At 37.5% G+C, this 16,197-nt stretch overlaps 2 protein-coding genes across 5 annotated transcripts; both read left to right on the forward strand.

Moving 5' to 3' along the window:
- The first annotated feature begins 152 nt into the window (after positions 1–152).
- LOC113091880 (ribonucleoside-diphosphate reductase subunit M2-like) lies at positions 153–6,008 on the forward strand. The gene is made up of 9 exons (XM_026257553.1): positions 153–324; positions 900–1,049; positions 2,409–2,525; positions 2,648–2,781; positions 3,136–3,230; positions 3,325–3,458; positions 4,819–4,923; positions 5,018–5,131; positions 5,220–6,008. The coding sequence occupies exons 1-9, from the start codon at positions 277–279 to the stop codon at positions 5,370–5,372; spliced, it is 1,050 nt and encodes a 349-aa protein (XP_026113338.1). The 5' UTR covers positions 153–276; the 3' UTR covers positions 5,373–6,008.
- Positions 6,009–6,868: 860 nt separating this feature from the next.
- On the forward strand, positions 6,869–16,003 carry LOC113091878 (protein LYRIC-like). 4 transcript variants are annotated; one of them, XM_026257550.1, is made up of 12 exons: positions 6,869–7,346; positions 7,952–8,089; positions 9,629–9,713; positions 9,868–10,032; positions 10,188–10,235; positions 10,744–10,911; positions 11,187–11,261; positions 11,380–11,457; positions 13,200–13,321; positions 13,404–13,511; positions 13,613–13,727; positions 14,354–16,003. In XM_026257550.1, exons 1-12 carry the CDS (start codon positions 6,993–6,995, stop codon positions 14,419–14,421), a joined length of 1,524 nt encoding a protein of 507 aa, XP_026113335.1. In that variant the 5' UTR covers positions 6,869–6,992; the 3' UTR covers positions 14,422–16,003. The 4 variants fall into 4 exon arrangements, with proteins under 4 accessions (XP_026113335.1, XP_026113336.1, XP_026113333.1 ...); XM_026257551.1 differs by having other exon boundaries at positions 6,874–7,346; positions 9,871–10,032; XM_026257548.1 differs by having other exon boundaries at positions 6,880–7,346; positions 7,949–8,089.
- Positions 16,004–16,197: the final 194 nt, after the last annotated feature.

Genomic DNA, 16,197 nt, shown 5'->3' on the forward strand with positions numbered 1-16,197 from the left:
AACCTCCTTTGTAATATAATAAATTATTATTTATTTAAAAACTACAATAGCCAAAGCAACACTGGCATTACATGTATTTTATTTTTTGCATTGAATCAACCAGCTGATGAGTGGTTTTATATTGTAATTTCAGCTTTACGTAAGACGAGAAGCAAAGGGTTAATTTCTACACATAAGCACAGTGGAGGAGGAGCTATGAGCGTGTTGTAAGGTTGTAAATGACAGACGACAGAAAGATCGCAGCTTTACCGCTGCTGACCAAAGACGATTATAACCATGAACTCCAGCACAAGCAACACTCTGTCGAGCGTTATGGAATATCAGGTAAATAACAAACTTATTCTACCTACAGTATTTAAGTGCAATATCGCGGCCTAAAAAAAATAATGTTGAATCTGCCTGCCTGGTTATGTGTGCGGCTGTGAGCTTTCATAACAAAGAGCCTCGCACATTAGGTAAAATAACCTTAAGTAAAGCGATATATAGCATTGATGATAATAATAAATAATTAAAGTATTGTATAATAATGACAGTGTCAATATAAAGGGTGTTATGTGTTGCGGGTAGCGACAGCAACATTTGGATTAAATATAAAAGTTGTAACATTAAAGACCGAATAAAGTTAATTAAAGACAGATTTGATAGTTATTATGATAGTTATTATTATTATGTTATTATTATTATTGATAGTTAAAAGTTCTTATTATTATTTTGGGATCGGTGTTGTTGTTTAAATCACATGTACATAAAAACCTGCCATTTAAATATCTCGTAAGCAGATTCGTCATCAGTTTGTCTCGCGGCATCGCTCTCATAATGAATGATGTAGGAATACAATACAGTTAAAACAACTTTAAAAACATCCATTGCTATATTTAACAGTTATGTTTCTCTTGCAGAATGGTCACAAGGATGTCGACGCAAACAGTGTTGAAGACGAACCCCTTCTCAAAGAAAACCCAAAGCGATTTGTCATTTTTCCTATTCAGTATCCCGACATCTGGAAAATGTACAAACAAGCCCAGGCTTCATTTTGGACAGTTGAGGAGGTGAATATTATTTTTTATTTATTGATCAAGTTAATATTAGGATTATCATTTTGGCAACTCAATTAAAACACTTGAATGTATTGTAATAACTGTGACAGTGGTGGTATTAATCGGATAAATAACAACACAATTCTGTTATGATTTAAAGGCCTATTTAACTATAACTGTAACTATATAAGTATAAAGCTGTAATAATTGTTCTCATTCTGTAAGAACAGCGCAGTCCACTCCACAGAGGAATGGTATCGTTTTTCCAGCTGATAAACGATAAAAACATTCAGTCAATAAAATAGACAATCAGAATCGACCAGGCAAAGGGCTTACTGTGTATTTAAAGGGGTCATGTGATGCGATTTAAAAATTTTCTTTCTCTTTGGAGTGTTACAAGCTCTTGGTGCATAAAGAAGGTCTGTAAAGTTGCAAAGACTAAAGTCTCAAATCCAAAGAGGTATTCTTTATAAAAGTTAAGACTCATTCACACACCCTAAATCAGCTCGTTCAAACATGCCCCCACATGTCTACATCACTGTGTGGGGAGATTGGCAGAACACCGCCCAAATCACCGGATCGGCATTTAACTGTGGCTTTTCACGGCCGTTCCTCGTTATAGCCACAGACTGCTGCTCACTCAAGCTGCGATATGCAATGCAACACGTAAAAAGACAGAATAAGTCATTATAATCAGAAATTATGTCCCCACTGGATGCAACAACTGCCTCGTTTGTAATGGGTTTTATTGTTTTTGTCCTGTCTGACCAGGACGTAACATTTCCGTCACACACTTGAGGCATTCAGCCAATCACAATGCACTGGATAGTTGGCCAATCATAGCACACCTCGCTTTTCAGACTGATGAGCTCTGTAAAAATTGACGCGTTTCAGAAGGCGGGGCATAGAAACATTATTGTACAGTATGTGGAAAATAATGTGTTTTTTTTTGTTGTTGTTTTTTTACCTTAAGCCACATAAACACTTAAGTACACCAAAATACACAATATAATGTTCTTTTTAGCAACGTCATATGACCCCTTTAAAGCGGCAGAGAAAATAACTGCAGCATGCGCCTATTATAAGCACAACGTTGTTGAGTGTTGGTGACAACCCTAATATGGTTTGTGTTACAGTTATTAATTTTATTAGGTTGTAGTTCTAATGTTGTGAGATGGGAAGTACACGCCACAATTATAACGAAATACACAGCGGAATGATATCATTGAAATGGCTTTCAGAATATTTTTTTCCTGCTGATGAATTTACATTTTTAATAAACTAGTCCTATAAGAACATTTAATTACAATTAGTATTTGTGCTTGTCACTGGTGCATGTAAAACTGCTTATCATTCTAATGGTTGGTTTAGGTGGATTTATCAAAAGACTTGGTCCACTGGGACAGCCTGAAGTCTGAAGAGAAACACTTCATATCCCATGTACTGGCTTTCTTTGCAGCAAGTGATGGGATAGTCAACGAGAACCTGGCAAGTGCGCTTCCTAACCTTCATTAAGGCTATGAAAAACCAATGTAAAATTTCATATATAGTAATGAATAGATCAGTCCAAGTTGTGTTCCTACTAAACATCATGCCTTTACTTGTCACAGGTGCAGCGGTTCAGTCAAGAGGTGCAGGTCCCAGAGGCTCGCTCCTTCTACGGCTTTCAGATCCTCATAGAGAACGTGCACTCCGAAATGTACAGCATGCTCATCAACACCTACATAAGGGATCTGAAAGAGAGGTGAGAAGAAAATAAAGCATGCTTTTCTTCTTCAACAATGTCAGTTACACCTTTTAAAGTGCTTTTACACAGGTGACAGGTGCAAGATTCAGTTAAGCAGTTTATGCTAACATTTTCCTTATGTGGTTTATGTGCAAATGTTGCAAGATATTTTTTTCTAGCCACAAAAAAAGTCTTACACGCATGGGAAATTAAGTTATTGATTGTACCTACCTGTGTTTTATCAGAATATCTTTGATTAAAATTGTATTTACTTTATAAATAATCATACATGTCTATAAACATAACATCTGTATTTATTTCTGAATTCATGCATTCATTCATTTTCTCTCTCTAAATCCAAACTATTTAAAGGGACTATTTGTTCAATGCAATTCACACCATGCCTTGTGTAAGGCGGAAAGCAGACTGGGCCTTACAGTGGATCTCTGACACAAACTCAACTTTTGGTATGTGGAAAATACCTTTTTCTTAAAAAAAGTATACAAAATTGATTATCACACTTGTTCAACAACAGGTGTTTGTATATTTATTTCTTTTTAGGAGAGCGATTAGTAGCATTTGCAGCAGTGGAAGGAATCTTCTTCTCTGGATCATTTGCGGCCATCTACTGGTTGAAGAAAAGAGGCCTGATGCCAGGACTCACTTACTCCAATGAACTCATCAGCAGAGATGAGGTTAAATCTTCAAGATATTTAAAGATCTTTATGATATTAAGATCATGTTTTGATCAAGGTTTGTTAGGTGTCCACTAGGGGTGTCCCCGACAAAGGATTTTCAAAGTCGAATCGGAATTTTCGAATCTTGCCGATATTCGACTGATAGTCGAATCATATGTTTGGGGGCGGGGCAAAATACATTGAGTCAAGTCAGACATCCGACAGCCATAATTAATGATGTTAACACACAGGGAAAATGTGTAACAAATGCCTCGCAGATACAAATGGGGTAAATAATGTTTTTATGTTTTGATTAAAAGATAGTTAAACCTAAACGTCAGCGAAACCCTGACAATTAAAAATTTTTACAATAGTGCTCTCATTATAAAGTTAGCCTATATGACAGAGGTTATTAATGTTCTGCATTTCTGTTTTGAGCTGCGCGTGCTGAAGATGACCAGTAGAGTGAGCATTTGATAGCAAGTTTTTAATCAATGGGATTTAACTCATAATTTAATGTAGAATACGCTTCGTTATTTAGACAACATAACGTTAATATTAAGACTAATAGGCTACCTGCAAATGCAAATGAACATGTCTGCGCGGCTCTGAATGTGAACTCCTTTTGTGGACGAATTCTTCATGAAACAATGTGCAGAAACATAGCAGCTAAACTCTAAAGATTCACAGTGTTTTATTATAATGGTCTTCTCATTATAATGGTATGGATGTGACAGTCAAGTCATAGTTATTAATATTCTGTATTGTAGTTTGACCTGCTTGTGCTGTACTACAATGAAGCGCTTGACTGAACCAAACACATTTTATATCAGGTAAACAATATATCCACGATATATGTAGACCGGCTGAAATGTTCTGAAATCACTTGTACCCTACCTGTTCGAAAAAATCCAGTCCGTGCCTGTGTCAGTTTGAGTCTTGATAAAGTTTTAAATCCCTGCCGCCAAGATGCTCCTCTGTCGCTCACGTATTATGGAAAGTGAAACATAAATCTATAGGGGTGGTTGGATTTATTCACACACTTTAAAATATTAATTTGAAGCTTCGTATTTTCAGATTCTTATTCACGGCTTTATCATAATAGGCTGTATATTAACTTATTGGGAGAAAACCGCAAGTTCTATGTGAAATCAGACATTTGAGCTCCCCCATATAGTCCGAATGGCATAATCAATAAACCCGCGAATATTCGACTGTGAGATTGCTAGTCGAATCAGGCTCCTCTAATCGAAGCATCGAATCCTCGACTATTCGGGGTCACCCCTATTGTCCACAATAAAACATAGAGAGATAATAAGAAGCCCCTGTGAAAATCTAATCATGGCTAGTATTGATTGAGCCATCTGAACCTTCACAGGGTCTGCACTGTAATTTCGCATGTCTAATATACAGCTACTTGGTGAAGAAACCTTCTGCTGACCGAGTGAAAGACATCATCACAAAAGCTGTGAGCATTGAACAGGTGCATACAGTTTGCTGTACTCGAGTAATGCAGGATTCCTTTTTCTTTCAGACATGAATGTAATTGCATTTGTATTTTGCTTGTTTTCCTGTAGGAGTTCCTCACAGAAGCCTTACCCGTCAATTTGATCGGGATGAACTGCTCTCTCATGAAGCAGTACATTGAGTTTGTGGCTGACCGGCTGCTAACAGACTTAGGATTGCCCAAAGTCAGTATTTTATTGGGATTGTATTATGATTTTTGTCTGTTAATCTTTATACTTATATAACAGTGCTTTTTAAATTCTGTCTGGAAAGGTTTACAAGTCAGAAAACCCCTTCGACTTCATGGAGTCCATTTCATTGGAGGGAAAAACTAATTTCTTCGAGAAGCGAGTGGCTGAATACCAGCGACTTGGAGTGATGTCAAATGTGATGGACTGTGAATTCACTCTTGATGCAGATTTCTAATGATGAACTACAAGAAATATTATTAATTTTTTGGGGACAGTTTCAGTAAAAACAAAAAACAAGCCATATGATCTTCAGACCTTGTCGAAAAGAAGTGGAAATCAGGTTTTCCAGTTTCTGAATAACATGGTAAAGAATTTGTCAAAGAGCTCACCAAAGTGGACGTGTGGCTTTAGCGTATTCAGACCAGACTTGGTGTGTGTTATGACAACCATTATCTGAGGTTGCACAGTTTCAACATACTGCCACCACTGGTCAGGAGATATGAAAAATGGCTATGTTTGCTTATAACTTAATGGATTGGCCCAAATTCACAAGCCTCTGGTCTCTTTCAGTCTGGAGTAGCATGCCAAGTCGAATGGCAACCAGTTTTCCTGTGTCTACCAATTTGGGCATTGGTTTTTACGAATGTTATTTTTTACTAATGCACTGGTGTATGGTTCTGAAACTTGGTATGTATCTTCAGCACAAACTCAAAAAGTTTAGTGCCAGTGCCATCTTGTGGTCAAAATTACAATGAAAAAAAATAGTCTTAATAACTTTTGATTCATGTTCCCTCTTGTCACGAGATTGTCTTGTTAGAATCCTTGGATTATGCAGAGAACAATAATACTAATTATGCCATTATTAGCTGAACTTCCTGTCATTCATTTTGATTTACATCAAACTCTGCCAAGAAGCCTAACCACTGGACTTCTGTGATTCTGTGTTGATGGGCATAACTGTCTTCATTTACCACATCAACAGATTTGATGGCATAATGCCAAACTGCACCTGAGGCTGTATCTCTTCATAGCTTTGACATTCTGGGGAGTAGGGCGTGGGGTCCCCCTCGGTCTGATCGCTGTGGGGCCCGGTGCAGCCGCACCAGTTGCACCCCTATAAGGATATACTTAATGAATATTTCTTTCAAATATAACCTGTTAGAGTATGACAAATCCAGACGGAATAAATGGATTAGTTACTAGCCTACATGTTTATTTGTTTAGTGATTTTATTTAAAATACAGTCAGAACCAATTAATGAAGCAATTTTCTGGTGGGTTAAAACTGAAATAATATCATAATTTGGCAATAGACTGATAAGGTTATTAAATGCAATAAGAATTTAATTAATTTAGATTAGTTTTTTGTTTTTGTCCACAAAAAAATTACAATCACAAGCCCTTATAAACAAACGATGAATATGACAAAAAAATTTAAGTAGTAATTAATAAATAAACGGAAACAAACTAAGGAAAGCAAACTAATCGGAAGAATCTTCAAAAGAAATCTCGTATTGTTTCAAGATTTTTTATTACTATAAAAAAAGAGAAGTCAGAAGTCAAAAAGTGCGATAGAAGGAAGTGAGCCCGGAAGCTTTTTTAATTATAGATGAAAAGATGATCAAACAGACAAAAAAATTGAGGATATATTCCTTTTGTTGTCCAAAAATGCTGCGCCCCGTTAAGACGCACAAAAGTGTTGTCTAGTTAGTCAGATCGATATGTTTTGAGACACAGCCATCATGTAAAAGGCGAGAAATCTCAAAGCCACTCCCCCCTGTCGTTCACTCTCTCCCGCTGCCATCAGCAGCTCACTCTCCCTCTCTGCGTGCGGTTCTTGTCCGCTGCTTATAAAAATGGACCAGGACTGGCGAGCTTTGGCCACACGGCGAGCCGAATACATGTCCGACCGTATCCGCGGGTTGTTGTCCTCAGGCCTGGACTTCCTCCGGCTCGAGCTGGGGGTTGATCTGGGACTAAAGCCGGAGCAGTGTCCGTCGTGGCTGATTCTAAGCGCGGCGCTTATCGGGCTGACGGTGCTGGTGCTGCTCGCGGCCTGTGGACGGAGGAAACGCCGAGTGTCACCCGTTACTGTGAGTCCCAGCACCGCCGTTGCTGAGATCCCGGTTAAGACCGCTCTGCCACCGAACACTGTGAAGACCGAGCCGAGCGAACCGAAAAAGAAGAACAAAAAGAAAGCAGCCGAGAAGGTAAGCGGCCTGTGATGGAGATCTCCTGCTAATGGTTGTGATTCAAAACTTAATCAGCTTTCGTCCTACACTTTCGTCTTTTTGGACACTTATGCGAAACCCAAAAATTAGATCTAGGTACGCAGCTTACTAGGTTTCGAGTAACATTATCTTTCTAAAAATCATATTCAACTGATTTGAGTTTGATGGAGATTTCCAAAAGTAACGTTAGATGCTAACATGCTAACCTGTCAAAACCTCTAGGCATCAGCTATTCATATAGAAAGATTTTACCTATCATAACGATTTAATTCTATATCGCTTATCGTCAGCTTTAGGATTAAATGAACAAATCTGACGTTGTTATTTGATACCGAGTAACTTATCGGTATAGTAATAATACAGACACGAGGACTACAGGAGAGCCACGTCGCACAGTCGAGCAGAGCGCGTCACAACACGAGTTTCGTTTCGGCTAAACACCAGCTTTTGTGAGTCCACACTATATAAAGGCTCCGCCGTAGAGACAGTTTTCGTGGCCTAAGGGCAGTTTTTAAATACTGTCAGTTGATAGAGGACTGAAATGTGGAGTTTGTGGTTATTGGTAACTCATGTTCCCGCAGCAGAAGGCCCAGGCGAATGGACAGACCGTGACTGAACCTCAGGAGGAAATCAAAGTCATCCAGGAGAAAAAGAAGAAACCCCCTCCTCCTGCTGCACCTGCACCTGTGTCTGCGCCTGCACAGCCACCTGCGGATACAAAGGTTGTGTCCACCTAGTACTCATGCTGGTTTGGTTGAGGAAGTGTGTTTGTTTATATGTTTGTAGTAACAATAACTAGGAACCAAGGCATTTTTTGGCAGCTGTGGTGCATTTTAGTAAGAGTGGTTTCTGAAGAGCAGCGCAGTTTGGAGATTTATTTGCTAATAACATCGAACATAAGTATGCAGTGATTTGACCGGAAAGCTTGTACCTCAAGAGTAGAATGTGTGTAGTAACAACAAACACTCAGCTCAGAAACATGTAAGTGGCACAAACAAAGCAAAGAAATTTTGTAATAACTACAACTGAATTTAGTACTAATTTCTATCACTTATTTACACATGATATCACAACTGAATGTGAAGCAAACCTTAAAAGTTGAGTGACATAAAGGTCCGTTCACACCTAGAACGATAACGAAAACTCTATTATTCTACACCAACAGATGATACTAACTTTATTTATTATAAGCACATGCTGCAGTTATGTTGTCTTCTGACATATTCTGAAATAATTGCTCTTTAACCTTTGGTGAATTTGGCTCTCGCCTGGCTGTTGGATGTTTTTATCATTCATCAGCTGGAGAAAATGGTTCTGAAAGTGATTCCAAAAGTGAGGAGTTAAAGACAGATATTAGTGTTGTAACTCAAACTTACTGGTAAACCCTTAGAGAAGCTAATTAAATTTGTTTACCTACATGTCATGTGACCATCAGAGAAACGTGAACATGCAAATCTGGTGTTAAACTATTAAAAATCCATTTGGGCTTCTCATGGGGTACTTATGAATATTTTGCAAGTGAAATTAGTCAAATGGGTTCAGCAGACAAAAAGTGCACTATAGGTTTGCTTTCCACTCACTGATCTCCATAATGTAGATTAGAAATATATTATGGAATTATTTATGGATGTTTCATGGTGCTTTCACCCTTAACCTCAGTTGGTTTGCCTGGACAAACCTGAGATTGATTGCTAACTCTGATGTCAAATCGAACCCGGGTGCACACCAGATGTACTAGTGTGAAATCCCCCTCTACATGCCCTGTCCAAAGTCGCAGCTCAGGTGTCATTTGGAATCAGTTCCCCACTTGTAAATATGACTTTGCTTTGGTCATCCGGTGCTAAGAATCCATAATTCTGACATTTCTGACTCCACTTGTACAGGGCACATGACAATGACTTGTATAGACAGGTTTGGAATGTACATTTGACTCTTTTGCACAATAGTGCTATGAAGGTTTGAATCAGCCTTGGTTCAGTCTGTAAACCACGATTGAGAGTGGTCGGGTGTCAGTATCGGCCGTAATTTGATAATGCAGATACGGCAAATATAGGGTAGATCCACAGACCAGGGGAATCTATGTACTTTTCCCAAGGCCTCACACTTTAGGCATAGTTTTTACAAGGCTGAATAAGTATTTTTAGATATATTTCTTACTGTCTGAAGTGGCACTTTGTGCTTGTAGTAAGTGTGAGTAAGAAAGACACTTTGTTTCTGACTTGTCAGGAAGTTCTAAATTAGTATTTTTGGCTCCTATGTAGACCAAGAAAAACAAGAAGAAACCAAAACCAGAGGTGAAGCCAACCCAATATGTTTCCTCCACTGATGGCAAGGAACCTGATGAAGGTATGAAACTGGGTTACCAAACTGTGGCGGCAACCTCACATTTTCAGTGTGAAGGCTGTTTACTAGTCATGAGTCTCAGTGGTTGAAATGCAGAACATCAGAACTTCATATGAGCTGCTTGTACCAGATGCACTTTCAGTATGTCTGTGTTTAGCAGGTGCTTGGGAAACCAAGGTCAGTAATCGAGAAAAACGTCAGCAGCGCAAAAAAGAGAAGGGCCCTGGTGACAGCTCTGGAAGTCCTGTGGGTGGAGATCGTGCCAGCCAGAAGGTAGAGCAACCTGCGCTTACAGCTCCAGCTGGCACCAAAAAGAACAAAGGTATGCTTTTCCTATACAGAGTACTTCCTTTAAATGCATTTCTGCATTCAAGGACTGTGCACATGGCATCTAAGAAAATGTTAATTCACAAGGATTTCTTTTAAGATGTTTGCCAGTGTTAGTCATTGGAGCGCTCTTCCTTTGATTTATTGTAGAGTCATCACGTGCCAAGGCCTCGAAGGGTGATGCCATTATAGCCCCAGGTAAAATTACAGTTTTTATAAAATGAATATAGAATCTGTGAATGTTCCACCTTTTCTTTATGAAAAACTCTAGAATTTGGCCTACAAGTCTGGCTCTCTCACCATTAGGCCAAGTCTGCCCTTTAAGTGTTATACATTTCATACAATTTATAAATATCAGACGTTTTAATTTTTATTGAGGGCGTAGATTTATGTAAACTTGAGTTCAGAAGGAAGATTTTATATTTATTTATTTGAAAGAAATTACTACTTTTATTCAGTGAGGATGCGGAGTAGTGATGCTGAAAATTCAGCTTTGCATCACAGGAATATATTTTTAAAATACGTTATAATAGAAAATTAATTGTCCTAATATTTCACAGTATTAATGTTCGGACTGTATTTTTGATCAAATAAAATGCAGCCTTTGTGAGCAAAAGAGACCTCTTTCAAAAGCATCTTGCCATCCCCAAACTTTTGAAACTAATGTTACAGAATATACTTAACAAATTTCACCCTTTTCTTTTAGTCACCTCTAACTGTAAGGACGTGAGCACTGTAAACGGTGGAGGATGGACAGAGATTCCTGTAAAGTCAACCCAAACAAATGCTTTAAACAATAAGAAGTTGTCTGTTGGGAGAAAGACCCCTGGACTCAAGAACCATGAGAACTCCACCTGGAAACAAGAACCAGAGGGTAAGAATTCAGAGTTATTTGTGACCCTGCCTCGATGCGTTTAAAACAATTATGGCTGCTTGTAAGGGTTTTTAGCTTTACAGTAAACTTTCAGATTATTGTGACAGATCTTGGAGATATTGGAGTTTCTTGTTACATGTAGTAATCAGATGGTAGTTCCAGTGAAATTCGAGTTGAGTTATTTCTCCTTACTTAATATTATGTTGAGATGTCAAGCATTTTAACCACACATTTCTCACAGAGCTTTATATTTATGTGCTGTCTTATTGTGGCAGGGCCGTGGACTGGTTTGGATAGTAGAATTAAGGCAGAACCGAAACCAGTAAACATGCTCCGACTGAACCCATCAGGTACTTATTTCAAAATTTAATTAGGATGTCATTCTTGTGAGGAGCAAATCATTTTGTTCTTGTATGCTAATGAGCACTAGAAACATATAACTTTATCTTTACCCATGTATTTTCACAGGTGGAGAGACTGGGACAAAATCTAACAGTGATAATGGCCTGTGGGACAGTAAACGCATCAGTGAATGGTCCAGCTTAAGTAAGATTAAAACCTCTTTATGTCACTTTTCCACTGTGTGGTTCGTTTCACTTTTGAGGGGTTTTCCACTGGGTACAGTACCTGGTACTTTTTTTCGTACCACTTCAGTTAAGGTATCGTGCGTATCGTTACCAAAACGTGACATATAAACTCTGCTGATCACTGATTGGCCAGAGTGTCTCATCACTACCTGCATCACTGAAAGACACAAACACAAAAGAACCGCTAGATTTAAATCCGCACAGCCATCAAAGGATCAAACGCAACTGTTTTGAATGAGTGCACCTTTTTAAACAACCAAAAAATGTTGTATCGTTGTCTGTCGAATAAACACAGACATTCCTCTCATTGATGGAAGAGGAGCAGATCCAGCAAGAGCTTGATGGGCTGACATGGAATGAAAAAGTTTTAAGGAGTCGCGACTCATGGCAGTAGAGACGGCGCACCTATAATAACACTGCAGTGGAAATGCAAGCCATGCCGTGCTGAGCCATACCATGCATTAGAAAATATTTGCTTGATAAACATTTGAATCCAAAATGCACTACCATATAATTTTCACCAAATCAGCTTATCTTTGTAAAATGGCACAGTTTCTTAAATCTTAGCTTTTTAATCAGTTAGTCTTATTATTATTATTATTATTATTATTATTATTATATAATCTCTGCACTAGCACATGTGTCCAGGTGAACATGTAGACTTTTAGAAGTTTACTCCATTTTATAGCGTGTGAGAACGCAGTCAATGTTAATTTCAGTTATTTTTCCTAACCGACAACTCGTTAACAGATTATTAGCTGTTAACCGACAAGTTTATTTTAAATTGGAATTTAATTAAATTAGAAAGGATAAGTATCTGTGACCCATTAAAAATACTAACATTTGTTTCCCGGGGATTAATTTTACATGCGCAAAAAGCAGCAAACAACAGAACATAAGGATTCACAAGGGCTATATATAGCGAATAAATAGGCCTGTACGATAAAAATATTTTTACTTGAATAATAAATTACGAAAACGAGCGAAGAACACAGTTTTGGTACATTTTTGTGTTGTGCGAAAGGAAACCGCAGAAAGCGGCATCCTATTTTTCTTTAGGCTTATTTTACGCAAAAAGACTTGTTTTTATTGTGAATGTACACAAAGGCAAACAGTTTAGGCTCTTTATGACTAAAAGGAGAAGTTGCTCCCACTATTAGAAGGAAAAAAATCAAGTCAAGCTATGCTACTTTGACAAAGCACTGCAGCCTGTTCATTATCATCATAAAATACAGTCAGTCAAACATATTGGAAAAATATTGGATTTTGTGTCGAATGAGACCCAACGCTGGTTTCAGTTTCGTTTTGGCCTACATTAATTTGTTTTGGCTTTTCGTTTATGTTGCTATAACTTCTTATAGGCTATTTTTTATTCTTGTTCTTTTTTTAAATAGGCTACTGTTAATTGAAAGGTTTTGTTGTGGAGTGAGGGAACTAAAATAGCATTGATATGTTTACAGTGTTTATTATGTTTGTTAGGGCTGCATGTGATATTTAATGCGCATCTTGTCAGTAAAGCCGGTTCTGTAAACCGTAGTAAATCTCCATCACCTGCTTGCTTTCACGTGGAGCAGCATTAACTACACAGTGCCATTGTTCACTGACAGGCTGATTGTGTTTAGACTGGTAGACTGACTTTAGAATGGTAGTTGTATATTCTGAAAGACTATTAACATCACCAGTGTCCTCTTATGATTTCAGATGGTCTTCCCACCGGGGACTCCTCAGACTGGAATGCTCCAACTGAGTTATGGGAGAATTATGAAGATCCCAAAGGAAATGCCCCTGTTTTGAAAGAGATGCCAGTTTCCAAGCCACTTGTGGTATGAAACAAAAAACGCATTCAGTTATAGTTTTATAGCTTAAATCAACAAGACTATAAGTAGATTTCAATATTTGTTCCAGTTGCAGGAATCAAATGATGACAAGGACAAGACAGACCCTGCAGGTGTTGGGAAATCCAAAAGGCGGAAGAAAAAGAAGAGACCAGAGGAAGTTGGATCAGCCGCTGAGGTAACGATCACGTTTTAATGAAATATGTATAGACATAACAAATCAATACCATGTGTAAATTCTGCAGTTGAAACGGACTAAGTTGTACGTTCCTCTTCCAGATGACTCAAGTAGGTTCTGCTCCTGCAGAGAAGATCGTGACAGTCAAGCCTCATCCGCCTCATGTTCCAAAGGATGAAACATCCAAGCAAAATATCCCTCCACAGTCCCAACAAAGTGAGTGGGTCATAGGTGATGTCCATCCATCCATAGTATAATAATTTAGTTTAAATTTAATTGAAATTATTTTAGTTCTTCAAGTTAAAAATATAAGGTTTTTATATCGTATTTTATTTAACGTTTATTTTAAATAACGAAAATGTTTTTTATGATTGTAGTTTTCGTTTACAATAATAACCCTGGTGAGAAAGCTTAACAGCAATTGTATATTTGTGACCTAATGCATTTGACGGAGTAAAAATTATTGTATTTTGCACTTTTTTATGTATTTTAATACCATTTTCCCATTACAGAGAATATTTTCAACATCATTTTGATGAAACTTTCAGAATTCAATTCAGTTCAATTCAAGTTTATTTGTCTAGTACTTTTTAATATACAAATAATTGTCCATAAGTCCAGCGTCTTGTGATCTTAGGGAGCGTGATGGATTGTAGTAGAATATCACTATTTTTTTCCCCACAAAAATTCAGAAACTTTATTTCCAGGTAAATTACATTTTAAATCCTAGATGTTCATAGTTGGCTCTGGGACCCTGCTGTATATAATAATAATATGATGATGATGATAATATAATTAATAATAATCATGCTGAATAACATCCTTTGTTTTTGCTCCCACAGAGAAATCGGATCAGAATTGGGAACCACCGAAGCAAGTTCAGAAGAAAAAGGCCAGGAAAGAAACCTGAACCATGAATAGCATCCAGGATAGCTTATGCAAATATGATTATGCAATAATTCACAAGTACAGAATTTTATACTGAATAAATTTACTGTGCTTTAAAAAAAAAATCAAAAATAGAAACAAAACTGAGTTGGAAGAACTCAGCACAAAAAAAGAGAAAGAAATCTAGAGTACATGTGAGCATTCTGTCGGCTGGAACACTATGTATGTGCACTATGACGCTACACTGAGGTTTGTTGAGGAATACTTATCATCCTTGATATCAGACATGCTTTAAGTGGAGCAAAACATTTGTGGTCATTTTTTTCCAACTGCTACTAAACTGATTTTGAAGTTGGAGTGTTGAATTTCATCTGGGAAATTTTAAGGATCTACCGTTGTTCCATCAATTACTGTTCCTGGGACACTTTATACTGCTGAATTGCACTTGGCAGTGTCCAGCAGTTGCAGAAGTGCTACAGTTCCTGTTAGAAGCCAGAGAGAGGCACTGCGAGCCGGCGTCTCCTCCAGCAGTACTTCTGTGAGCAGTAAGAGGTGAATTACTGTAATCGCTGTGTTGGAAAACCAGAGAACGGTTATATTACAGAGAATGTTTTTTTGTTTTTTTTAATGCTAAACCTATTTTCTTCGAGCTTTTTTTCCGTCCTTATTATAAATAGGCCTATATTACCCATATAATTGGGTATGTGGATCTTCGAGATGAGTAATGACTCTTCCCTTTTTAATCAACTGCTAGTTGAATCCAATGCTTTATTTCCTGCAAATTAAAGTAGAAAAAGCCACGCCATATGTATAAAACTATAAGGGCTTTTTTTCTATGGTGAAACTCTTTGTAATTGCACTGTGCTGAACGTTTTAAAATACCCTGTCTATTTACCTTTCCTTTTTTTCTTTTTGTTTTCCCTTGCACAATGTGAACATTTGATTTTTGTTCATGTTTGTTTTGACTGAGCAAGTTCTATATGATTTTGATCGGGATGTTGATTATGATTGGCGCAGCTTTAATTCCACGACACTAAAACAGGATCAGTATCAGGAATCTGTTGCCTTAATCTGTACTTATTAGTGTATGCTTTCTGTTCTCTTCCTCTTTTTAAAGTTTTTTAACAGGTTTGGCATTTTATTTCATTTCAGAATCGATTGATTTTAGTGTTGCACTTGCATGAGTTTTTAATAACCATTCATAGTGATGAACAACGGTCCTGATTCTCTTCAACTCATGCAAGTACCGCTCACTGTAAATAGGCTTTAATGAATGATCGATGATGATGATGAATGGATGTGGGGTGGGTTTGGGAGGGGGGTTTTAAATGCGTATTCATATTTGGATTGATTAGTGGTGTTTTGCCCATGGTTTTGTAAATTTCAGTAGATCATGTGTTTCTGAGGCACTCTGGGCTAGCATCGGATGCCTGCCTTAGTTTATCATTCTAGAGGTTACTCAATGTATTTCTACCAGTTTAAGAATGATTGACCATGTTTACTTGTCAATGCAATATTTCTATGTTGATTTGTTAAATAAAAGAAGATCGCTATTTGAGCTTAGAGCTGTTGATTTGTTAAATAAAAATAAAATTTTGTTTGGGCTCTGAGCTTTTTTTATTTAATGAATCTTAGCAACAATACACTTCTGTGAATAATTCAGCCAACAGTCTTCAGTCTTAGGTTTGCTGTTTAAACTGAAACTGATTGAACATTAAGGAGTTTAAATATAACCCACATCCTAGTCATAATATTTGTATGTTGAATTGCAATTAGTCATTTTTTGTTTTGTTCTCAT

This window comes from Carassius auratus, unplaced genomic scaffold (assembly GCF_003368295.1).
Source record: "Carassius auratus strain Wakin unplaced genomic scaffold, ASM336829v1 scaf_tig00214327, whole genome shotgun sequence".
NCBI lineage: Eukaryota > Metazoa > Chordata > Actinopteri > Cypriniformes > Cyprinidae > Carassius > Carassius auratus.

Bases quoted from the DNA above. Each gene is read 5' to 3' on its own strand.
- LOC113091880 (XM_026257553.1), top strand. From the start codon at position 277: ATGAACTCCAGCACAAGCAACACTCTGTCGAGCGTTATGGAATATCAG. The intron at 3,231-3,324 runs GTATGTGGAAAA...ATTTCTTTTTAG, and splicing joins TGACACAAACTCAACTTTTG to GAGAGCGATTAGTAGCATTT. The intron at 5,132-5,219 runs GTCAGTATTTTA...CTGTCTGGAAAG, and splicing joins CAGACTTAGGATTGCCCAAA to GTTTACAAGTCAGAAAACCC.
- LOC113091878 (XM_026257548.1), top strand. From the start codon at position 6,993: ATGGACCAGGACTGGCGAGCTTTGGCCACACGGCGAGCCGAATACATG. The intron at 8,090-9,628 runs GTTGTGTCCACC...GCTCCTATGTAG, and splicing joins AGCCACCTGCGGATACAAAG to ACCAAGAAAAACAAGAAGAA. The intron at 13,728-14,353 runs GTGAGTGGGTCA...TTGCTCCCACAG, and splicing joins CCCTCCACAGTCCCAACAAA to AGAAATCGGATCAGAATTGG.